This window comes from Vanellus vanellus (assembly GCF_965231255.1).
Source record: "Vanellus vanellus genome assembly, chromosome: 5".
NCBI lineage: Eukaryota > Metazoa > Chordata > Aves > Charadriiformes > Charadriidae > Vanellus > Vanellus vanellus.
The window spans coordinates 70,528,001-70,553,270 of NC_138910.1; the positions used below are offsets into that span (position 1 = coordinate 70,528,001).

General features: G+C 47.1%; 2 protein-coding genes across 4 annotated transcripts in view; one reads left to right on the plus strand and one right to left on the minus strand.

Moving 5' to 3' along the window:
* Positions 1-24,241, minus strand: part of ERI3 (ERI1 exoribonuclease family member 3) — a 137,821-nt gene extending 113,580 nt beyond the window's left edge. Inside the window, exons 1-2 of one of the 2 annotated variants that reach the window (XM_082484114.1) lie at positions 24,230-24,241; positions 14,061-14,335 (exon numbers count right to left, since the gene is read on the minus strand). In XM_082484114.1, coding sequence (XP_082340240.1) covers positions 14,061-14,312 — 252 coding nt within the window. In that variant the 5' untranslated portion in view covers positions 14,313-14,335; positions 24,230-24,241. The remainder of the gene's footprint in view (positions 1-14,060; positions 14,336-24,229) is intronic. The other variant, XM_082484115.1, reaches the window with a different exon arrangement.
* Positions 1-25,270, plus strand: part of RPS8 (ribosomal protein S8) — a 530,873-nt gene that overhangs the window by 202,155 nt on the left and 303,448 nt on the right. Inside the window, exon 1 of one of the 2 annotated variants that reach the window (XM_082484118.1) lies at positions 21,888-21,891. The exons of the other annotated variant lie outside the window; for it this stretch is intronic. Within the exon in view, the coding sequence (XP_082340244.1) occupies positions 21,889-21,891 (3 nt within the window). The 5' untranslated portion in view covers position 21,888. Of the gene's footprint in view, positions 1-21,887; positions 21,892-25,270 lie in introns of those variants that run through there. 2 annotated transcript variants of the gene reach the window in all.

Consider the following 25,270-nt stretch of genomic DNA (forward strand, 5'->3'; position numbering starts at 1 on the left):
CAACTTTTGGACCCTGGCTGCAAACCCCATGACCCGCAGGCGGAAATTATCGTGAGGTCATACATACGAGCTGATGACATCACCACCCCAGCAGGCAGAGGGAGGGCAGGAGGATAGGTGGGTAAATGGAAACAACAAATAATTTAAACAGCCAGGAGAAACGCACGATTTCCACGGTGGAGCAGAGCGGCTCCCAGGAGCAGCGGGCGCACAGCCCAGACCAGGGCACGTGGGGAGCACGTGCTGCCGAGATGGTAAGTCAGAGAAAAATTTAAGATAAAATAAGCGTTAACAGTGCTGAAGCGCCCAGGTGTAGACACCAAGCACTCGAGCTGCAGAGGGCACGCAGTCAGCCGCGCCACACTCAGTGCGTGCTCTGCCGGCACAGCGGAGCGGAGGGTTGGGCGCATCCTTCCCCATGGTCGTACCACCCCACCGGGAGTCACCAAGTTTCCCGACCAAAGAGACGAAACTCCACCTGTGGGCTGGAAGGGAAGGAGGACACAGAGGCAAATCATCTGAGCGTTGCTCCCGATCACCTGCTGTGGTGCAGCCAAACTCACCAGCTTCAGCCACCCAGGACAACCCAGGGAAACACGAGAAAATCTGCGTCAGAAACACCAGACACAGCCGATTTTCCCTTCAAAACAACTACCACAGACAGGCTCTGAAAGCAGCAAATTTCTGTTCGGAAAGAAAACGGACTGAAAAGTTTGAAGGCGACGGACAGGACGGCGTAAGCGAGCCAGCCTTAACCCCAGGATATCAGCACCCCATCTTTCAAACTGGGCTGGGGCGACTCGTTGCCCCTTAGGTCTCCATCCCAACCAGGGGGTGACCGTGGAAGCAGGCAAGCCCACAGCAGGGCAAGACGAGCGTTCCCTCTCCCGGAGAGGGACACGCACCGGCTGGATTTCACAGCAGGGCTGCGTTGCCACGCCGAGATCAGTCCCTAAGGGACCAGAAACATCCTCCGGGGCCATCAAGCGGCTGGATGCAAAGCGAGACTGAGCGACAGCCCTGCCGCTGATCTGATACACAAAGGCATCGCTCGCCTTCCACAACCAAAAGCAAAAAGCACTTCCAGGAGGGTCGGATTAAGACAGACGGAGGAAATAAAAACCCGTACTAAAAAAAAAAAATACGTGGAAAATTTAACAATATTGAGAATTACTGCAGGCCTGTGGGAAGCCGCACGGCCAGGAGCAGGGGTGGGACCCCAGGAGCGACTTGAGTGTCTCAGGAGAAAGCGCAGCCGCTTTTTTGGGCTTCTTTGGTCAGTTTTTGAAGCAAGTGGTAAAGGACCTTTCCCAAAAGGCTGTTTATCTGCACGCTTCCTATAGCAGAGATTTTTTCCAGTCTCTGGCAGTGTTTGCTCCACTGGTATCTAAGGCAACAGATACCAGCCCCATGAAATCAGCCCCACTCCTCACTAACGACGTTAGCCAGTCCTGCAATGAAATTTAACCTGTGACACTGCTGTACTTTTCATTTAAACTTTCATTTGGAGAGAAGCAGTGTTTGGAGACCCTGCAGTTTGTCCTGCTAATAAAGACAAGTGTTGGGACCTTTAAAGGTGCCATTCATCTTTTGCCTTTATTAAATTCAATTTTCTTAAGCCCATGATACATCATGAAATTAAGAGTTGACATTCCTGCAGAAACAAAAATATCTATCAAATATAAACAGAAAGGAAAAAAAAAAAAAAAAAAGAGAGGCCTCTATTACCAAGAATTTATGGCTTAAAGTTGATCTGTTTCCACTTTTTTCCTCTCTCTCTTTTTTTTTTTTCTCTTTTACAAGCATATGGTTTGTTTTAGATATCCAAAATGTTATTACAGATCTAGAATTTCATTAGTAATTATTATGAAATGGTGAGCACTTAGACACACACACACAACCCCCCAACAGCCGGTGAGGGGGGAAGGCAGCCGGGCGCTCTCTCACGTTTCACGGCAGCCCGGTCAGCTCAACAGGCTCAGCTCCATCTCCACCATCAAAGACCTTTGCTGCTTCTTCCCAGGTGGGAAAGGTGGAGGTGAGCAGCACGAGGGAATTAAAAGGAAGAGGTTCACCAACTCTTCCTTTCTTTTATCAGAGTCTGATCATCCATAAGTGCCACCTGAGATCCTCACCCATTTCCATTTCCAACGCTGAGCACACGTTCCAACTTCAGCGGTGATTTGTGCCAGCAGCATTTGGGGCTTCCCCCCCACCCCCAGCTTTTCCTTACAGCACAACCAGAAGTTATGGATTTGCTGAAATAATGCTGAGGGTGTCCAGAGGCTGCAAATAGCCGCAAGCTACCAGAAGAACAAATGTACCCATTTGGATTTTGTGAGTGCTGCAATTAGGTATTTTATTTAGCACTGCAAAGTAACTTGAAAGGAAATCCAGGATTCAAACCACCAGCAATAAATAAGCGGCTTTTTATTTTCCTTTCATTGTCATGAAAAGTTGAACATGTTTTCTGTTGAGAAATTCTGCACGCGGCTCCCAATTACAAGGCATTTGCATTTATATTGTTGGAACACAGCGCTTCTAAAATCAATATTAACATGCTTAAAGAAAAAGACATCGGCACCCTGTCCCTCCCCTCAGCTGCGCCCCCAAACACGGTAACAATAGGAACCTACAGAGCCGGAGGCTTATACATATCCATTACCAGGTCCACCCTCTTTACAACAATCTTGCATTTATGATTTCACGGTACTTCGAGCAAATCTGTGCGACAGCTTGCTCAGAATTTTTGCTTTTAAAAAGAAAAAAATAAGTAAGTGTTCCCAAAAGAAAAAAAAAAAAAAACAACCAAAAAGAGGTCCCACGTAAAAGCCTCCCGTGCGACCTGGCTGTGCCAGGCCAGTGGGCTGAGCAGCAGCAGGAGGCTGCAGGGTACCCCCACCACGGCCAGGGACTTCTTTTTAAGAGAGATTTGAAAAATTCATAAGGGCATGTGAAAGCACTGCTATAAACCCAGCCTTTCCCTCCCCAGTCGTCCTAAATGTAACTCCTCTCCCTTCAACACCGGAGCAGGGATGCACAAATTCAAATAGAAGAAATGAACAAGGACACAACTGTACTCGCTAAATAATGTTCTGTAACGGAAAGATCTCTGGAGTTCAGAGAAGAGAGCACCTGAAGTTACACTAATTCCCCCAGAGGATTCTTTTTGCTTATCGTTTTGGATCTGGGGAGCACCAACATTACTAGAAGAAAACAATGCAACGCCCAGCAAGAACTTCCCAGCTGTCAAAACCTTTTAATCCAGAAGCCCACGTGCGAAGTGGACAGGGCACACTTCAGGACACTGATTTATATATTTGAGGAAGACCGTGTGGCAACAGTTCAAAAGCTACCACAGAATAATTTATCCCTTATGCCCACCCCCGTGTGAAGAAGTTTAATAAACACAAGAATAAAAGATGCCCATAAAAATCAGAGCTGACTGTTCAAAACGCAATAAAAACAAGCAGAGGCTGTTGAGAGAAAGGGATTTTTTTCTGATAAGCAAAGGCATAAAACTTCCTACAAAAAGATCCCTTTACACCTTCGAAAAAGGTAAGGGGAGAAGAGGCAAGGGAGTCTCCATGGAGGGGACACAGCCTCGGGACCAGCTTATTTTGTTCAGGGATGTTTTTTTACCCCCTCTTTAAAGAAAAAAAAAGTCATTTTATGCACAAGGAGCTTATTTCTTAAACAAACACTCGTGTTTTTGATTTACACCACGGGCTGCTCCTAAATAATTTATGGCGGGTTAAATTTATTGCACAGCCCTGGCCGGCTGCAAATTCGAATTGCCAAATAATTAGATTTTAGGGCAATGCTTATAAATTATCCGCCGATTTGTCCGGACTTGTTTGTCAGTTGCTTTGTGCTTCGGGTCATCTTTGGCATTTCGCTGTTTGTGTTTTAATTGCTGATTTACACTTTGACAGATGAGAGTTGATGCCTCCAAGATCGGGGAGGGGGCGGGGGGAGTGGTGGGGGGGCGAAGAGCAGGAAGAATCAGAGGTTTTAAAGCCTTGTGATTTTCCCGTTTTTCCAAGGCAATTAAAATCGAAAAGGGACATAGTAAGGACAGCACTAGCCTAACAGATCTGCCTCCCCAGTTTCCATCCTCTGCCTTAATTATTATTTTAACTAAAGAGGTTTCCAAGTGAGCAGCCTTGCACTGGCCCTCAGGGACAGTAACCAAGATGACCTCATAGGTCTTCTCCCCACTTCTAAATTTTTATTAAACTAACCAAAACAAGTACCATAAAGACAACACCTGCGCAGTGGGGGACAGCAGGACTTCTGCTGAATCAGAGCTATGCCGACTTTCCAAAGGATGCCTACCTGCACACACGGTGAGGAGTCTCTCAGCGCTTCTGTCCTGCCTAAGTTACTCTGTGTAACCCTGCCAAAAGGTCTTCGGGGAAGCAGCTGACCCCAAATTTATTTTTCCCATCACTAACTAGCTTAAAGTACATATTTGCACACACCCAATAATTTAATGCATTTAAACAACCGAATATAAATCCCAGAAAAGTGTGAAGGGAAACACATCAAAATCAAAACGCTAGGGAACTGACAGGAATATAGAAAGATCATGAAACACTGGGATCAGATGATGCGAATGCAAATTCTGCTGCCTGATCACTGAAGATCCAAGGTTTCTTCCTCTCCCTGCTCTTAAGTGAACCTCCCTGCCTACCCCCAACACTCAGGCACTGGAGCCCAATGTCAAAGGTCGGATTTCCTCAAAGATAAATTGAGTTGAGTTTTGGGTACTGCACCGGAAAAAAACTGGCTCTTATTTTCAGGTGCTTCCTTCCAACTGTGAGGGTGAGGGACCATTTCTCTTTCTTTAATAGAAGCTGATATTCCCATCTAATCACATGCCTCCAGGAGCTTGAGCTTTAAGAGAGACATCTAGTCCATGCACCTGCCTGAGGGCAGCATCACCTCCCCCCTAAATCATTTCTGACTTTGTCTAGGCTGTTTTTACAGACTCCAATAAGAGAGACTCACATGCTCCCCGGGCACTCTATCCTCCCGTTTCATTAGTCTTATCATTGGAAAGTTTTTCCCTAATGTCTAATCAGAATCTCCCTTGCTGTTTAAATTCATGACTGCTCTTCCTACCCACAGCAGACACAAGCCAGAACACTGTCTTTCTCGTTTTTCTAATAGAAGACCTCATCATGCGTACCTTCCTCTTCACTGCACTAAACACAACCCCAGTTGCAGGTTGTGCTTTGCAGACCCCTGGTCACGCTCACTGTTTCTCTTTTGGACACTCTTGAAATGGTCTCAATTTTGTTCTTCTTTGAGTATGGAGTCCAAAGTGAAACGCTTCCCCAGCTGAGGTCTCTTCTTATAGGGCCAAGAAAAGGAGGATCCACGTCTCGCAAATGACATTTTCACCCTAAACTTATAACTGTGGTCTCTGGGACTTCTTTCTTACCTGCCATTGTACCTGAAATCTCGACAGCTGGCTCACAACCCTTCTCCTGCCATCCTGAAGAAAACTTTTGGTAGTCATTTGCTCCCAGGCTGGCTGCTGGCTCCTGCCTCCCAACATCAGCATCAGCTCACCTGCCAAAACCTACAAAGCTATTTTGAGCTTTCCAGCGGCACCCAGACATCACGAATAAGGCAGAACCTCCCTCCTCTTTCCACACCTGGGATGGGAAATACAGACCAACAGACATCAACATTTCAACTTGTTTCTTCAAGCGCTACTGACATGTATTTAACCACCCAGAAAATCACCACCGACAAAGCCAACAACAATTTAAGCTTGACAGTTTGGGGGAAGTTTAGTACTCAAACCAGGTTACAAACAGCACACACACATTTCCAAATATTACCTTTCCATTGCAAGATGACAACTACACTATATCCTTTTTCCCATCCGCTCCTTTTTACCGCAGGCACCCAGCCTGTGCAGTCCTCGTGGCAGAATTATCAAATCATTTCAAGACCCAACCTCTTCACCTAATATTGAGCAGCACAAATGATCAACGTTCCCAGCAACACTAAAACATCTGGGATGGGCAGAAAGGGCATGCTAGCGCATGTAAATGAACACCCAGGGTTTTACAAACATCACAACCAGCTGCTGGTGACAGCCCATTTCTGCCTAGTAGAAAGGAAGTAAATAACATAACCAAGAGCTATTTTGCCAGCTAACAAGTGCACAGACCGACAAAGAGAACGCAGGGATGGTTGCGTAGCCAGCTTGCAACAAAGGGGAAGAAAACACGAGACTCGGGCATGTCCTGCACCCTTCTCGCCAAAATTCGCTGAGCTGCACTTGCTCGTTAGCGGGAAGGTTTTGTTCAAAACTAAGATCACCGTAGCGCGGCAAAGACCAACCACAGCAGCCTACAAAGCAGCATCCCTGTGCAGCAGCCTAGACAGGCACCACACCACGGAAGAATACTGCCTGTTTTTAAAACACCACGCTGGAAGGGATGCAAAATACTTATCCCCCCGGTGCCTCAGAGGCTGCGAAACAGCAGCAGGCACGCACCGATCACGGGGGACCGTACAGGGCCAGGCACACGGCAGGACGAGCGCGGCGACCGTACAAACCCGTGGCACCCGTTCCCTTCACTTCGGAACTGCACGTGGTGCGAACATTTCCAGCAGCACGCGTTACCCTCATCAGCGGCTTTACAGAGAGGCGAAGAAACCTTTAAACGCAACTCAGCAGCCTTGCACATTCCTGAGCTCGCCTGGATCTTTTCTTTTCAGGGTGACTGCCGCTCAACTACTTTCTGCTGTAACAACAAGTCTACTTAACTTTGCAACTTGTCACCTAAACGATGTGTAATGTTTGCACAGCTAAGGATACAGCGTTCAAACAGCACAGGTGGGGAATTGCACGCCGGGATGCATAACTGATGTGGGGTCTCCGCACGCTGCGAGGGAAAGGGCAACATGAGTGATTGCTTTAAAGTAGTCATCTCATCGGCCTGTCAATAACCAGCCGAAAGCTGAGCAGGTTGGGTCAGGTTAGGACTGCAGCAATTGGCCACCTGAGTGCCTTGGTATTTTAGGCTTGCTGCTATAATAATGCTGGGTTTATATCTTTAAATAAGAAATTGCTTTGATTTTTTTTTTCCTACATCAGATGGTGTCTTGCTGGTGGTCTTGCGGTTGTGCTCTCCAGGAGATTTGAGTCCAGTCACTGTTCGTGTTCTCTACCTCATTGGGTTTTAAACAAATCCAGCTAATTCTGTTGCCTGAAGGCATAACCCGCCCTGTCAGATTCATATGGGTCACAGCAAGGTTGTCCCCGCTTACTGGGAGAACGAGGGAGGTCTCCAAGGCAAAATGACTGCCGCAGAGAACGCAACTTTTGAGGGTTACACCACACCTGGTGTCTCAGACCCTGCAGAAGCCTCTCCGAAATGCTGGTCTTCTCGCTACATCTTTTAAAATAAAGACATTACTCTCCATATTGGTCAAAATAAGATTTCACAACAGTCTAACAGAATTGCAATGAAGCACATGACATACAGAAAATACGATTAAAAAGGAATGGCATCTCTTTAATTTCAGACGCACCTTGTAGTACGTTGGGTTATGGATATTCATGTGCTCTTCACAGAACTTTTAACTGTTCAGAGGAACTAGCTACAATGCCTCAAAAAGTTTTTCCAAAAGATTGGTCAAAAAATTAAGGCAAACAGAAAAACCTATCTGAAACAGCTTTCATATAAACCATTTCCTGCCACTCTAGGAACCTAAAGCATTCCGACATAAGAAGAATAGCGTAACAACAGCCATAATTGGCAAAGAGATTATAAGTATACATATATTTTTAGTTACTTTTAGTAAAAAGAAAAAAAAGAATTTAAGTGACTGCATTAAGCGCATTTTAACGGCATTCCTCTAGAAACAACAATGTAAGAAGATGAATGGAGAAATAGGTATTTAAAACTACACCCAAGCCTAAGCTGCATGAAGACAAGTAATTGCAGATTAATATTCTACCATAATACTTATGCACAAGAGTGCAGAGTTAAAGTTGCCATGGGAAACAAGCCTGAATTTCTTCACTTTTCAGCAATTCACGATCATCCTTAATAAAGGTTTTGGCAGGTGATTTCTAGTGCACTGAGCTTAACAGCCACACAAAAACCGTGCAAGAAGAAAGCTGCTACGTGGGGATGTCTAGATAGAATAGGTAGGCACGGGCACATCTCCGTTATCCACCTCTGGGTAGGATTGTGACAATCTCCGTTACTTTGTGAGCCACCTTCTGCATTCCCACCCTGGCCTTCAGCTAGGATTGCCTTGATACAGGCTCCGCTGAGCGCTGCTTGAAGAGCGCGCAGAAGACACCTCGCAGCCTGCTTCCCAGCGGACCCTTCACAACCTCCTCCCACAGCAGGTTTTTCATTTCAGGGACATACTCCTCCTAGAAAATCCTCTGAGCCTAGGCTACAGCTCCCAAGGCAGCTAGGCTAACCCCTACCTACTCACCCTGAGCAGGGAGCTCAGCAAGAACTGCACATCTGTTGCTACGGCCTAAATTTGGTGGAAGTCAACATCCATTCCCATTACAGGGTCAGTCTATAAATCACAGCGGCTCAGGAGCAGAGAGACATCATTCAGTTGTCCCTGCCGTGGGAACAAGACACCACGGGTAGAGCAGTACGGGCGGCAGAGAGGCAGCGATCACTGCAGCCACTCCAGCTGCACCTGCCCGCCACTGCCAGCCAGAACCGTAAGACGGATGTTCAGGGAAAAACGCCTTTAATGCTCTTTTACACCAGCACTCAAGGAAACACAGCCTGAACCCAATTTAACCTCGTCGCGCGTTTGTACTTAATATTATCTTACAGACGGACTGGCTCCCACTTGTTAATATGCTTTTGCCAATCGGGAAACGTATTATGATCATCCAGATTTGTTTGTACACTTAAAAATAAATTAGTAACCGAACATATGCTTATTCATAGTATCAGCATTTACAGTTTTATGTTGAAATGGCGAGTGATGTTCTGTATTTATCAGTATGTCCACTTTCACTTGACAGCAATTATAATTAAAAATTCCCCCAAAATAACAATAAAAATGCATGCTAAACAAACTTGAAATACGTAAGATACACTAAAGAAAAATATCAAGATATTTTTGTGTTTAAAATGTGCTGTTTAAGAGAACAAGGAAAGTACTGTCCATAAACAATCTATTCCGCCTCTGGTCACAACCTCTTTCAGCAATTAGAAGATCTGAACATTTCATACTTTCCTCTTACAGAGTGCTTGGAAGAGGCAAATTTCTAATTCCCAACTGATTATCAAACTTGAGTGAATCTGAGACACTGAAGTCAAGTACCTGAAAAAACTGACATGAAAAAAAAGCAACTTCATCATTACCAAAAGCTCACTTAGCAACTCAGGACCTCCTAGGTCCAGCTCTTTCAGGGGTCTGATAATCTTTTACACTTCCAGGCAGCAGACATACAAAGCTTGAATTTTATTTGGTTTTCATTTAAGTGGCTTTAATAGATTACAGTAGAGATTAACATCCTATGTAGAAGCCTAATTTCAAATTCAGCTTTGAACAGATCTGACTTCTACCTTCAGACTTTTCACATTTAAAGAAATCATTGCTTTTTATCCACTCTGCTGAAGTTGAAGGCAAGACACTTGGCTTGCTGACCGAAAGAGGCACACCCACTCACTGCATTAATAAAATAAGGTTACAGGCAGCAGCGGAGCTGAGCAAGGGGAGCTCCTTAACACAGTCACTGAAAGCACTGACCACCATAAACACTGGTGTATACAAGGACAAAGGGACAAAAGACCGAGACTCTCACTTATTAATGCATCTTCTCTTGTGTAGCTAAAGCACCATATGTACCCGGCTCTCCGGGCTGACAGCATATAAAAGCAGCAGGTACTTATAAACTCTTAGCAGACAGTAAAGGAAAAAAAAAAGTCAGTTAGAGCTGAAAAATGAAGCACACTACCACCATCGTGGTCTGAGGTCCACTGACCTCTGCAGAACGACAGCTCCCACCTGACCCCACTGGACTTTAGATCAAATCCCAAATGCACAAGGTGAGCTTTAAAGAGATGCGAGGGGCCAGCCATAAACATCCCTTATTACCAACCCCCACTGACCTTTGGCTGGCTAAAACACTACACAACACAGACTGTGCCTCTGTTCTTTCAGGCTTTCTGATCTATCCATCTGGAACAATGCAGTTAAAACCACACCTTCTTTTCTCTCTGGGACGGTCTCATTACTCATAAATATATCAAAAAAAAGCCCAAAAGCTAAGCTGTGATTTAGGGGCATATCTGTTGAAAGCCATCAGAAGCCAGGACTGCAAGGATGGTACTGTTCCTCTGTGGGTGTAGGACAGGGAACACCAAAAAGGCTCCGTGCTTGACCCAGAAGTAGCGAAGCAAAGGGCAGCAGCGATGAGGCACTCAGCCAGCGGTCCCAGCCACTGGAGTCACGATGTAGACAGCTTCCCAGGGGAATACCAGTGTCCTTGACCCTCCTTGATCCCCATTACGGAGGCCATACCATGAGACCTCGGAGGGAGATCGGGCAGCGCGAAAAGGAATGGAAATGAAGGAGTCTTCAGGGATCCCGAATGAACATGAAGGACTTCCCCAGGGATAAAGCCAGCGAGGCTGCCGGTTGCAGAAGAGCACAAGTAAATACAGTGGGAGGGGGAGCAGATGTGGCAATCACACACCTTAGTGTAAGATAAAAAGATAGCTCTTTCAGTAGTTTCTGGTAAGAAGCTGGGATATTTTGAAGAGCAGTTAGTGGGAAATTTCAAGTGCGCTGCACAGTGGCAAGTGCACTCTGCAAGACTTTTAGGCTGAGCTGGCTAAATTTACAGCTGTGCCTACCCACTTAAAGTAACCTGGATCACAGTGTAGCTCTGTACGTAGCCTCCTCATTAAATCCCAATGCATTTGAATTTCATTGTATCTAGACTTCTATTTTGCAGGCAATAAAACAAAAGCAGGAAAAGAATCAGGCAAGATCAGCACCTGACCATTCCTAGCTCCCATGTCTGTCCTCAGACCACATTTCCAAAACCTGTCTGCCACAGCTCCAGTGAAAGATCCTACCAGTAAAAACCCTGCCCAAAACATCGCTGAAACACACAGCACAGTTTGCTTACCATGCCATACGGCCCATCAGTGAAGAGGACAAAAGCCATGCTGGTCAGCAAAAAGGTAAGATGTTGGTAGGGGCACCAACTAAAGCCTCATTTATAAAGTTGCCCAGTTCCAGCAGGTACCTTCAGCCTTTCCAGCTACACCAATTCCCATGCAGCCAGAGCCACTTCTTTATTTGTCAAACTAATTTGTTTGTGGGGGTGTGAGGGACTGACAGCCCTTTCCATACATGATACGATGCAGACAGGCACTGAACACAGCAGACTGGAAAAACAACACCGAAGAACATCTCCACCTTAAAGGTGCTATCTCACCAACAAAATATATAGCAGATCTGCATTGGCCCAGACCATTACTTTCCCTGGCAAGGACTTGGGGACAAAGCTCCTTAAAACAGTAGTAATCATATTCCACTCATGCTCCTTTTTACTGCCAGCTGTAAACCAGCTCCACATGCATCATGGTTTTGCATCAAAATGTGCACAGACCAAACCCATATCCAAAGGGACACGGTAGATCCAATTTACAGCTTTGACAGGTCTGTGCACCCGAGGCGGAGCGTGTAGGAAATAGCCCGACATCTCACTTGGAGAACGGTTAAGACGCTGCTAGCAGAACGGGATGCAGAGCCTCAACAGCCTCCCACAAAGACCCAGCAAAAGAGCAGGGAATTTGCTGTCCATTTTTCAGGAAACTCGAGGGGCAGGTGGCACTCAACAAGGCATTGCTGGGGAAGAGAGGAGTCGAATTCAATCCCAACTTGCAACATCCCTTGGACAGGACAAGCCCAAGGGACATCACAGCTACACTGGGAAACGAACACACTGTATCGAGTCACCTCAGTAATGAGATAACACACTGAAAACCGCTTAGCCTTTAGTATATTCCAAACAAAGCAAAACCGAAGTTATTCTGACCCAATGTGTGGATCACCGGTAATAACCATAAGAGGCCAACTGCTTGGTAGAGGAGGGTGAGAAGCCTGAGTTCAATGTAGAGATTCAGAAATTCTGTCCGTTCATAACCAACTGTACAGGTTTTGGCTGGGGTAAAGTTAATTTTCTTCATAGTAGCTACTGTGGGGCTATGTTTCAGATTTGTGCTGGAAACAGAATTGATAATACAGGGATGTTCTAGTCATTGCTGAGCAGTGCTTACACAGAGTCAAGGCCTTTTCTGCTCCTCACACCGCCCCACCAGCGAGCAGGCTGGGAGCGCACAAGAAGTTGGGAGGAGACACAGCCGAGACAGCTGACCCCAACTGACCCAAGGGATACTGCATACCATATGACATCATCACAGAATCACAGAATTATCAGAGTTGGAAGGGACCTCTAGAGATCATCTAGTCCAACTCTCGTGCTAAAGCAGGATTGCCCAGAGCACATTACTCAGGACTGCATCCAGGTGGGTCTTGAAAATCTCCAGGGAAGGGGACTCCACAACCTCCCTGGGCAGCCTGTTCCAGTGCTCTGTCACCCTCACCGTAAAGAACTGTTTCCGTGTATTTGAACGGAACTTCCTGTGTTCTAACTTGTGCCCATTGCCCCTCGTCCTGTCACTTGGAACCAATGAAAAGAGCCTGGCTCCATCCTTCTTCAACCCACCCTTTAGATACTTGTATGCCATAATAAGGTCTCCCCTCAGCCTTCTCTTCTCCAGGCTAAAGAGTCCCAGCTCTCTCAGCCTTTCCTCATAAGGGAGGTGCTCCAAGCCCTTAATCATCTTAGTTGCCCTTCGCTGGACTCGCTCCAGCAGTTCCCTGTCCCTCTTGAACTGGGGAGCCCAAAACTGGACACAGTACTCCAGTTGTGGCCTCACCAGTGCCGAGTAGAGGGGGAGAATGACCTCCCTCGACCTACTGGCTCAGTATATAAAGCTGAAGGAAGGAGGAAAAGGCGTACGTTCAGAGTTATGGCATTTTGTCCTGCCAAGTAACCATTACACGTGATGGAGCCCTGCTTTCCTGGAGATGTCCAAACACCTGCCTGCCGGTGGGAAGCAGTGAATGAATGCCTTGTTTTGCTTTGCCTGTGCGTACAGCTTTTGCTTTACCTATTAAACTCTTTATCTCATGCCATGAGTTTTCTCACTTTTACTCTTTCAATTCTCTTCCCCATCCCCCCAGGGGAGCATGAGCGAGAAGCTGCACGGTGCTTAGCTGCCCACAACACCAACCCAGCATTTCTTTTTAGCATATTTTTCTAATTTTAATGGAAGCCCTAGGTCCATCCTGCTGACAACCGAAAATGTGTTTACTAATATGCTCTACACTACTATGTGGAAGAACCAGCTGCAGATAAACCTCCGTACTTTATCTGGATCTCCGTATGTCTCGAGTGGCAGAGCACTGGAAAATCCTCTGAGGCTGAACTCTTCCTGTCTCATTACACTCCAGAGTTAACACCCAGGAAAGATAACTTGAGCAAGATCAGACAGCTTCAAACTATTGTTCTTCTTACTCAGAAACACCATTATGTTGCACATATTCGTATCATTCAAACTATTCTTTTCCTAAAGCTGTTGGCTACCAGCAGCCTTTTCCTTTGCAGAATCAAACATGGCTACTATGAGTACTCCAATAATGCAGGTTCCCAGCCAAAAATTTGTAGACCCTCCCCAGTTCAGACAGATGACAAGCATACAAGACTTAAAGATGTTTTCAGTAACACATGAATCATCACTTCCTTGATGGCAATTAGGCTCCTTCATTTCATTCCCACCAAACAGTCCTGGCATTGGTCCTGAGAGAGCAGGTGACTGGCAAGAGCCCTGGAGGACCAGCAACAGAAAAGAGGTGGGACAAACCAGAGAAAACAAGTGAGTCAGCACTGTACTTTTTCCTTGCACCTCTCAGAACAGCAGCAGCAACTTGCAAGGGGATAATTAACAGGACTGACTATTTACCTGAGGATGAATCTGTGGTTTATCACACGTAGCCTCAAAATCCAGCACTAAGAAGTAGTGATATCTCTGTGGAGGGAAGGATGACATTGCTGCCATGGAAGCTCCAAAGCCGTGGGACGCCAGTTTCCTGTTTACGATGGAGCTGTACCCTTTGAGAACACCAGCCGGGAGGAGGGAGCACACAGCTTGTCTTGCCCTTGGAAGTAAGTTTTGGAGAATCTTTGTTGCTCCAGTATGGAGGAGTACTATCATTGAACATCCAGAGGCATCTGAAACTGAAGACAGACTCACGTTACTCAAGCACAAATACATCTCATCTCTCCTAGTATCTCTTCCCTGGCTTCCTCTGTCAGGGATTTCCTCTGTGCTTCCTGGTGGAGGTTCCAGCATTGCAAACCTGAAATAACACAGTAACCTGCTCTAAGCACGACAGATGACATTTGGACTGAGCTCAAGATGTCCAGAATCACAGGCAAGTGGAGATTAACCTCTGCAAACAGCTCTAAATTAAGAACTATGAGACACACAAGAGTCATGGCTCCGGGCACCAGATCACACCCACCTGCTGAACCTTATCGTGGCAGAACACAACACAAACCACTTAAACGTAGAAAATCTATCTAAAGCCCGTTGAAATTTCTGAGGCGGCCTTTCGTCTTTTCATATACAATGCAACTTCTGAAACACAGCAGGAATTAAGTACAGCAATACACACATCCAACACTACAACCCATCCAAACAGCTTGGCCTCGAAATGCCTGTTAATTGCAGCAAAACCTCCCACTTCCATTACAAATCCAGGCGTCTGGTGGCTGGAAGGCTCCTCCCCAGGGAAGTTCTCATTTGCTCTGTGGATGAGGTTTCTCAGAGATGTGATTCTCGTGCTACACTTCATTTCTTACTTCAGGTATCTCTCAGACAACATTGGTCCAACAAACCCGTACGTGCACTGCAGGAACTGTAAAATGCAAGCAGGACTCTACAGGTTACAGTCTTCCCACCTCACCTAGCCATCACCTTTTGATGCTTCTATTTAACAAATACTATATAATAAATTACATTATCCATGTGAGACTGCCTGGATTTCCCTCACTGACTTTTTTCTTTTGAAACATTGCTGGAAAAACTTGACAGGGCTGTCACTGCCCAAGGTGGACCAGCCTCAGGGCTGTTCACAGATACACATCTATTGGTTTGAGACTTCAAGCCAAACTCATGGTGGTGTTACATAGATACAGTGACCAATAGCAAAAAATTGGCAAATTGCAACAACACAGTCCTCTCGAACAACAATATGAGTACCCCCACTAACTATATATATATATCTATATATATACATACACACACACACACACACACCTCACTACATAGACATGGAGATTTAAATCCATCCCCGTGCCTGGTCCCACTGCTTGTGGCTCCGGGCAAGAGCTCCATCGCACCACGTGCTATCCACCCGCCTGGTTTCTGAGCCCGGCCTTCCCACGCCTATGCTTGCTTTTCGCTCCGCCGTGAAGGGCAGGGAGCACTCGCCACGAGACACGGAGCCGAAACAGGCAAGGCGACGTGGAGGACTCGCCGCCTGCGAACAAAGTCGCTGTTTGCACAAAAGACAGCATTTGCTCTCTTCCATCCGTTAGTCCGTCAGGTAAATAATGCACGTGCCAAAACACACACTTAATGAGGTAAATAATATGCCTTGAATAACGGTTAAATCTGTATTTACCTGCGAGACCAGAGAAACTCGGAAGGACCAGATTAGGAGATAATTGCGGTTGAGCAGGTTGTGTGCTTCGAGTAAACATGCATTTGGTAACCTTCCCTTTCCACGGTTTTGAGTGAAAGGCAAAAATCAAAGGAACTGAGATGTTAAGACAGAGCCCGTGCCCACGTTGCCAATTCCATGGCATAAATGCATCCCCACCTTGTGGCTTTCACATTTTGGGGGGCTGTGTGCTTTATTAAAGCAGTGTGCCAGGCAGCAGGTACCCAGCAAACCGAAAACTCAAGTTACAAAACCATAACAACGAGCCCAACATTGCATTTATCCTAAAGGGGCTCAGTTCTACCTATTGCTTTTCCATTGACAGCTTTTACTGTCATTAATAAATGCATTACAGCCAAATAGAAGTTAGTTATATTCACTTCTAACCTTCCCCACATAAGATATATTTAAGGCATATGTGCTTTAAATCTTCAAGCTACCAGCTCTGAATCTAAAGGCCCATCACAGTAAATATAATATCTCAGAATAAAGCAGCTTGTAAGTTAGTTGCAGTAAAACCTGGTCTTTAGCCTACTGCATAAAGTAAAATACACAGTTGGAGTGGGGGAGGCACGCAGGCTCCAACCCCTATATCAAACACAGGCAACAAAACATGTATTATCCACCCACACGCAGCAAGATCAGTACTTCTCTAATGTATCTTAACAGGCAAAACAGGGGCATCAGCCATGATCCTCATGAATTTTCAGGGTGACCTGCACCACGCACAGCGGTGCAGAGGTCTCCAAGCCACTGAGCCCACACGGCAAAGGTAAACCGGCCATCTCAGCAGGAGTTAGGCACATCACCACGCAGATACGGCAGCACCACTCCAGACCCCAGCAGGTCTGTGTCACGCCGGTACTGTGGGACATCAGCAGAAGGAAATAACAGCCAACATCTAGAGCTTCTTTACACTAACAGCTTCTGCAGGTGGTCCACGTCTAACGACAGGATCAGGCTCCCCATCCTAAAAGCAGTCTCCCTCCTCACTCTCCCACGTAGCAGAGGGAACAAGGCTCCAAACAAAGGTGTGTGAGCAGGGTATTGCATGCCGATTCCCCTACACAGACGGCATACAAATAAGAGCAACCCCACTGCAAACTCTGCACCTTCAGCCAAATGAAGTTTTAACTGCATGTTTACCCAGACACTGCCCTGGGAAGACCTCGCATCATCTTCTTTGGCAAGGTCAGAATGGCTCAGAGCACGAGATAGCTGGTGGGCAAACACACTTTATTAGAAGTCATGTAAAGCATTTATAATGGCTATGACAATGCAAAGCACTAGTAATTATCCTGTTTTTTTTTCCAACAGACAACAATGCAAGCAATGCAGCTTCAAAAATTAGAAACCCAGCTCTATCCATATAAATCCACATGTTCAGTGATTCCATTTCCAAACCTACGTAAAATACTACATATGGCTTATGCACACAGGGTCAGATTATAATCTCAGACAGTGCAAGATGTCACATCTGGCATTCAACCCTACCAGGTTAATATTTCATATCACACAGATCCGATTCCTTACACAGATACCTATGAAATATAACAGGACCATGAACTGAGACTGGCCTTCAGGAATTATTTTGACAGATTGTACGCAGACCTAGGAAAATGGGACAGCACTTCACATTTGCAACACCCAATAACATGGGAAGCGGTCACGTGTGGTGGGTTTTGGCTGGAAGATAAAGTTTGCACTATGTGCTGTATAACAGCGTGTGCCACACATGACATCACTGGCTATAATCAGCCGTTGTCCTTTAAAAATAATTAAAAAAAAAAAAAATCTCTGGATATCAGCTGCAGGTAAGAGGACAAGCTCAGGCTGACTGCAGCTCTTGCTTGTTAGTGGTCCAAGCACACGATACTAAAGCATGACGTTTGATCACCAGCAAGTAAGGAAAGCCAAGAGAAAGGCAAGTGCCAGCTGTAGCCGTCAGCTTGCCAGGGCCCCCGCCGAGCGTGAAGCGGAGAATCTGCACCGCCGGCTGTCACGCTCCAGGCTTCCCACTGGGGAAGCCGCTTAGGGGCAGCCACAAGCGGCAAGGAAGAAGATGGGGAACTCCTGCCACATGAAGAACACCGGTGACAAAAGCCAGAAGGGCACTGCAAGTGCTCTTCCCCACCTGCGGGACAGCCATGTCCCAGTTTGAGGAAAAACAGGACCAATTTTGTTCAGTAACTTCACTTTTTAGCTAGACCTTTTCTCTTCCGGCCCAAAAACACGACAAGCCCCAAAGCCACACACAGAGATGTGCACCATGCAAGCTGCAGAGGATTCAAATTCATCAATGGCAAGACAAATTCGCCTATGAACTTGAGCTCAACGGGGACATAACATTAATATTTACATTTTACAACCACATCTAATTAAAATCACCTGGCTGCAAGAGAAGGCATAACTTCAACAGCTTGCCTTTAACCCAAAAATATTCTCCTTCTATGTCCAGTTTGATAAGCTCACATAGGGAGGGGGCAAGAAGACAAACACCTAAGTACAGGTTGGAAGACCCAAGAAATTATGTTTTACAAGAGCCTCCATTTACATATTAAATTACTTTGTATGGCAATATGGCCCTCCACCATATTAAAAAATAAACAAACAAAAAAACCCCACACTAATCTAAAGGACAAGACAAACTAGAATTAAAAAATAAAAGCAAGCAAGCTTTGGGAGTCATAAACTTCAGTTTATTCCCTGAGCAAAGCCTGGGTAGGGGCAGCTGTGACTCCTGGCCATCAACAGACAACTGAACTCAAGACTAGAGCAACCAAAAACAACCCAAAACGTAAGGCAGGTTTGTCTTAGTTTATTAAATTATAGTGTCTTATTTTATTAAATTATAAAGGGTAAAAAGATAGGGTAATAAAAATTCTTTTTGTAGAACAAAATTGCATACATTTAACAACACCTGGAACACAGTATAACAAAAAATGCTGGACTTCCATTTTGGTAGCTGTTCAAATACATACTCAGAGGTCAAATGTGAGCCCATATTTCAGTTGTGTGAAGATATAACTGAAGAACAATAGAGATAACTCCATTATTTTTTTTTTTTTTAAATCAACCTTAACCTAAACCCAAATATTTCATTACATGAACTACAGTACAAAAATGACAGCACCTGGCTAACCTGCGAGGCAGGAAACGAGACTGAACAAAACCTGCTTATCCACTGTCACCGTCCAAACTTGCAAAAAAAAATAATACATAAAGTAAAACAAACAACAAAACACAAAGCTTTTAGAACCATTTTAATAATGTAACATGATTTTAGACAGGTAAATTTGCTTCTTTAATTTGTTAACCTCACAGTGTCATCCCTTGAACATGAATCCAGTACACTTCCACGGTTGCACTCCCTTCACTTTTGGCTGGGTATGTCTCCAGCACTGCTAGACAACCTAGCCCGTGTTTTGGAAAATTCGTGATGTAACTTTCTCAAAGCATTGCCACGGGATGCCTATACGCTGTCCCATCATTACTCAGCCCAGATACAACTTGGCATTACTCACTTTGTTTTTACAGCACTCCGCAATCGCACCCAGCCTCTTTCCGCTAGAGATGAAGAGGTCCCTGTTCTCAAGAACTTACAGTCTAAAATTATATGCCATACAAAAAGTGAGGGTAACCGCAGAGAAGAATGAGGGTTACAGGAGCAAAGTCGGGCACCCGCTTATCTGGTAGCTACATGCTTCTCAGTAGTTCAATTTAAAAAAAAAAATAATTCACTCTATATAGGCATCGGCTTCCCTCTATATGGGCATTATGGAAGAGATACGTGAACATGAAAATGGTTGACTAAAGCATGGAGGGCACTCTCGGATTAAGGAAGGTCTCTCCCGTTTCTTGAGCTCATTCTTCCCGTTGCGTTCCTTGGCTGATATGTCAAAGGCACCACCAGATATGTCAGCTATGTCAGAGCACCAGAATCTCTTCCATTGTGACATCACAGACGTGATGGCTTGTGAGATCACAATGAGTGAGGCCGAAGGCGCTGATTACTTAGGGAAGCACTTGCCGGGGCTACCGCACCCTACGAGGCTGGGAAACAAACACATCTCAGTTCACGTGACAACATAGTGAAACCCGCACGAGACTCCACACCAGCAGGACGCAAACTTGGCCAAACAAGAGCACCCAGAAGCCATCCCAAAGATGCACAGTACAATTCCACTCCAATATTATTAGGCCACCTCCGCTAGGCAACCCACTTTCATCAGCTCCTTGACTGGTCTCCTAAGACAGGCTTTGCTGTGTATTTTTAAACCTTCTCCAAGAGTAACTGTGGACAGGCAAACAGGTCTAAGCTGAGGTCTGAAGAAGTTCCACACAGGAAAGGACTGGTCACTTAGAGGAGATGGTAGAGGAAGGAAACAACAAAAATTAAAACAAAGAAGCAACAACAGAGATGCGTACAGCAAAAGACTGGAAAGCTGCAGCAGAAGAGTGGATTCGGGATTAAGGAAGAGAACAGTTGCAGAGGACTGGACCGAGAACCCTCTAGTTCAGTCTCCTTCCTCTGCGTGGGAGCCATAAGAAAATGCACCAGGGTGAAGCTACACAAAATGGGGTAAACCAAGCCAATAGTTCTGGGAGGTCAAAAGGAGGCAGGTCTGTCCTTCCCTCTCAGTCTTACTCTCCTGGCTGATTACCTTGCACCAGTTCCTGAGCCTCTCTGGCCCCTCTGTGACCGGATTCAACCACAGGAACCTATAAAAGGGCTAATGGAGCCAGAATAAAGCACAATTAAAACAAGATAGTTTCCTGCTGGTTTAGTGAGAGAAATCACCTCGGGGCCAGGCTGGATGAGTGCCAAAGCTCAAAGGAGGGGATTGGCCCACACTGGCAGAAGCAGGAGGGAGATGAGCCACTGGGAGCCGTTGGTTGGCTCAGCCACTCACCAAACCCCATACTCAGACCAGTATACGTATGCCTGGGATGGCGTGGCACTTTGCAGGAAGTGGAGAAGGTATCTTGGCTCTAACAGCATAAACACAGTCGGAAAGTCCATCGGACCATCCTGTCTGAACCTCCTGTAATGCTGACCATAAAGTTTCTACTTCGTTACTCCGGAATTGAGCCCTGAGGTTTGAACATCTTTCAGAAAAGTTTCTGGCCTTGGATTGCAGCATCAAGTACGGAGGTTCCCCACTACCTTCAGACAGCTCGTTCCAGTGGTCAATCCAGTCGCTGTCAAAAAATAACACATCTTAGTTTTCATTCAAACTTTCCCAGCCCTGGTCTTTGGAGCGAGTTCTGAACTTTATGGCATTTCAATGCTCTTAATCCACAGCAGAGCTCCTGGAGCCAGAAGTAAGAGATTTGTAGCTACAATGCTGCGAGTCAGTAAAAGCTGCTACTGCATATTGGCCTAATTTAGTGGAAAGGAGACATAGCAGACCGCCCTTTGTTTAATGGAATCTAGCATGCATAATTACTTGATTTTCATACACATGAATGCCACAGTTGTTCAAACCACTTATACAGCTGCACACCTTCGTTATCTGAAAAATTAACCTGAAGGTTAACACCTGGAAGTGCCAAATTAATCTCAGGTTGGATTCAGGGAGACAACACTTGCATTGCTCAATACACTGGTCACTTTTTGGTCTTCACAAATGAATTCCAGAAGTGTTAAAAGAAAGTCTGTACTCTGCCAAAACTCTGTCCTGGTAGACAGGCAAATGCTCCAAGCTACAATGGGGCATGGTTTCCACACAATCCAGTCTCAGTGAACCCAGAAAACCAGTCAGAGAAGATGTTGACTCTAATATTCAACCACAGAAAAAATAACAACTGTAACAAATACAGCTGAAATTAAAAAAAAAATATAATCTATTTTGTTGGGAGTGAAGTATCTTTATGTGCGCAACATATCTGGAGAGAATACAACTTCTCAGCTGGCATTTGGCCGGCACAGGAAACTTCTCTTAGGGGACAGAAAAGTTGCCAAATGCTATCTAGCAGCAACAGCCAGCACCTCTGCCCTAAGTTATGCTTCAAAAGCCACAACTTCTCATCTTCTCTCATTCCCCTGCTTGCCATTGCACCATGCTGGTATATTAGCTCAGCACTACTAGAGTAAAACAGGAGGAGCCTGTGCGATGACCATCTCCAGCAATAACACATGCTTCAGATCCAAGGAGAGACTTGTGACAAATGCATAGTTGCTTAATAGCCTTTGGTGTTCTCCTGTAAGCACAGCCACAGAGGACGGTCCTACACCCTTTACCTGAACCTCACCAGACCCGCACTCTACAGTCTCGTGGCCTTTTACTGGAAGTGGCTACTGGATCGATACAGGGGCAGAGTCACGTGTAAAAACTTCATGTTTTTAAGTCTCTTCCAGAACTCCATTCCATAATTTAAGGGGAAAAAAAAAATAAAATAAAATCAAGGCCTACCAAAGTTAACAGAGCCAAAACAAGATAAGCACTGAAACAGCTGTAATTGGGCCTCCTAAAGGAATCAAATCGAAGTGAAATATCTCTCAACTGCAGAGCAGAAACTTTAGGTGATATCAGTGTATACTCAACACAAGGACTTATTTATTTAGTGTCAAGCACACAAGCATTTTCTTTTTAATGCTTTAATGGGTTTCTTCTTTTGGGTTTCGGTAACACTCAAATCTGTCTGCCTATACACACTAACTTTCAAAAAAAACCAAAAACAAACAAACAAAAACCAAAACCCCAACACACCATTCACGTAGAGCAACCCAAAGTTTGATAGGAACAAGAACCATAAAAGGGCCACTCTTTGAAACAAGACAAGCATTTAGTCCACGCTATAAATTAACACAAAAATTCAGTTGCAAAGTCCAGAATTCAGTACTTGAAAAGAGAAACAAAAATACCTGAAATCAAGTTTCCCAAGCCCACACACTGAAGAGTAACCAACTGGACTTTAACAAATTCCTTATTTTAAGAATAACTCAATCTTGGAAATAAAAGTTCAAATGCCAACTTTAACATCAAGAGATGCTACAATGCTGCAAAGAGCAACTAAAGAATTAAAAAAAAATAATCGTTACCATTAAAAAAAAAAAAAATCCTCAAACAACTGTCTAACAGCATCTGATGGGCCAAGCACCTTTGAGAGGTACCTGCTCCGGAGCCCTGTGTACCTCATTCTTCCTGTGGCAAAGTGCAAGCATTAACCTATTAGAAAACTTGAAGGTCCCTCACTTTGCAGCTGAAAGAATATTAAGAGTTCAGACTAAGCAGCAGCTGTCAATCCACCCATTTCTGAAACCAAAAGCTCAATAAGGAAAAGAGGTAAGTAAAGAAATAGCAAAACAAATGTCAGACTTATTAGCAAACAGGCCAGCAATGACCACGTAAATCCACCAGACACGGGACTTGTAAAAGACAGAACACAAGGAGTAAATGACAACACCTTTTCATACATCTCAGTTTAGAAGAAAAACCTGTAACAGTACAGCAGCAAGAAAGGAACAGCAGAAGAAATTCCAACTGCCAATCAGGAAACAAGTAAACAGATCCTGCACTTCTAAGCCTTCTCAAGTTTACTTCAGTCTCAAGATCTGAGACAGGTGAGCAGTTCAATCTCAAAGGATTAAAAAATAAAAAGAAAATCAAGCCTCCTACTCCCCCATCACCTCCGTCTATGAACCTCCACATCCCAAAAGGAACACGAAAATTCCTTGTTACTGCTGCCTCTCGCTCCCCTACCCCCCGCCCCCCCCAACCGCCCCCCCCCCCCCCCGCCAGCTCCCTGGGGCAGACAGGTTTGTTCCCTTCCTCATGACCTAACGGCAACCGATCCCGCTCCGGCTGGCACCTGGGGGACCGCTGCCACCGCCACCCTCCAGGCTTCCACCCACGGCAGAGAAAGCCCGGGGAGCAGAGGGCCCGGCAGCCCCAAGCTCCGGCAGAGAGAAGCCGGGGCTCGGCGTCGAACGGACGAGGCGCCACCACGCCTGCCCGCCGCCGCCCCGCGCCCTCCCCTCCGCCCGGGGCCGCCCCCCCTCACCCTCCCCGTCCCCCACCGGCCTCCCCACAACCCCGCCGCCGCCCCGCCCCGGCCCGCAGCCCGCCTCGCCGCCCCACATCCCCGGCCGCGAGCCGCCGCCCCGGCGCAGGCCCCGCCACCACGGGGGGGCCAGGCCGCGCCCCTCCTCTTTGCCCCCCCCCCCCTACTCCGGGCCAGGCCTCCCGCCCCGGGCCACAGCGGCCCCACGCCTCCGCCAGGCCTGCCGGGCCCCCGCGTCGGCCGGGCCCCGCCGCGGCCGTGCCGCCACCCGCTGCCCGGCGGCGCCGTGCCCTCCCCCCCCACTCCACCCCCGCGGCGGGGGCCGCCCCGGCCCGGTCCTCCTCCCCCCCCGCCCCGCACACACTCCGCACCACGAGTCCCCAACACCGCCACTCACCTCCGCGCACTCTGACCCCCGACCCCGCTTTGAGCGGCAGCGCCGCCCGCCAACCGCAGCGCCGCCTGCCGCCGCCGGGGGCGGGGCTTCCTCCCCGCCGCGCCCCCTCGCGCAGGCGCATACCGCCCGCCGCGGCGCGGGGCACGCGGGGGTTTGTAGTTCGGCGCCGCCGCCCCGCCCCCTCGCCCTGCCCCGCCGCGTGGCCGCGCCTCGACGGCGCCGGCGCCGCCGGGTCCCCGGGCACCAGCCCGCGGTGGCCGCCCCCCCCCGGCGTGGCCATCGGCCACCCTTTCCCCTCCCCACCGGCTCACCTCCTCCTGTCCCCCGGGGCCACCCCTTACCCACCCGTGCGTCCCCAGGGGCCATCCGTCGTGTTCCCCAGGGCCACCTCCCCCTGTCCCCTGTGGCCTCCCCCGGCCCTGCGCTGAGCCCGGGTCCCGGCAACTCCGGCCTTCAGCAACCCCAGCGTCAGCTGTAAATGTAACGTCGCCCTTGCGTGGCATTCACCCGGGCTGCAGCGGAGAGAGATCGTGTCCCCCGTGCCAGGGGGGAGCTGCCTGTGGGCACAGGTCTCATGGGGGTCCCTCTGCAGGGGTCTCCCCTCACCCCAACTCCGTTCGGGATCAGGGCGGTGCTGCTGGTGCCAATAACTCTTTCTCGGTCCTAACAGTGCCCGGGCAGGGCTGCGGCGGTGCTGGAAGGGGATGCTGGCCAGTGTGTCCTCCCTCCTCCGTTTGATTTGGATTAAGGCAAAGCCGTGTCCCCTCAGCAAGCCTTGGGCTGTCTTTCCTCCTTCCAGCATCTTCTGTGTTCGTGCAGCTCCCTGATCCTAAACCTGCACCTCCACCTTGCCCGGTCTCCGCTGGACACCCCTAAGCTGTGGCATCTCCTCCCCACGCACGCGCTGGCGCCCTCAGCCAGGACACTCGCATCTTACCTGCCATGATACCCTAATCTTTAGCCTACTGCCACATCTGTAACCCCTGGAAAGCACAGCTGCAATGACAAGCTGTTAAGGGTTTGAGAAACACGCAACAATTT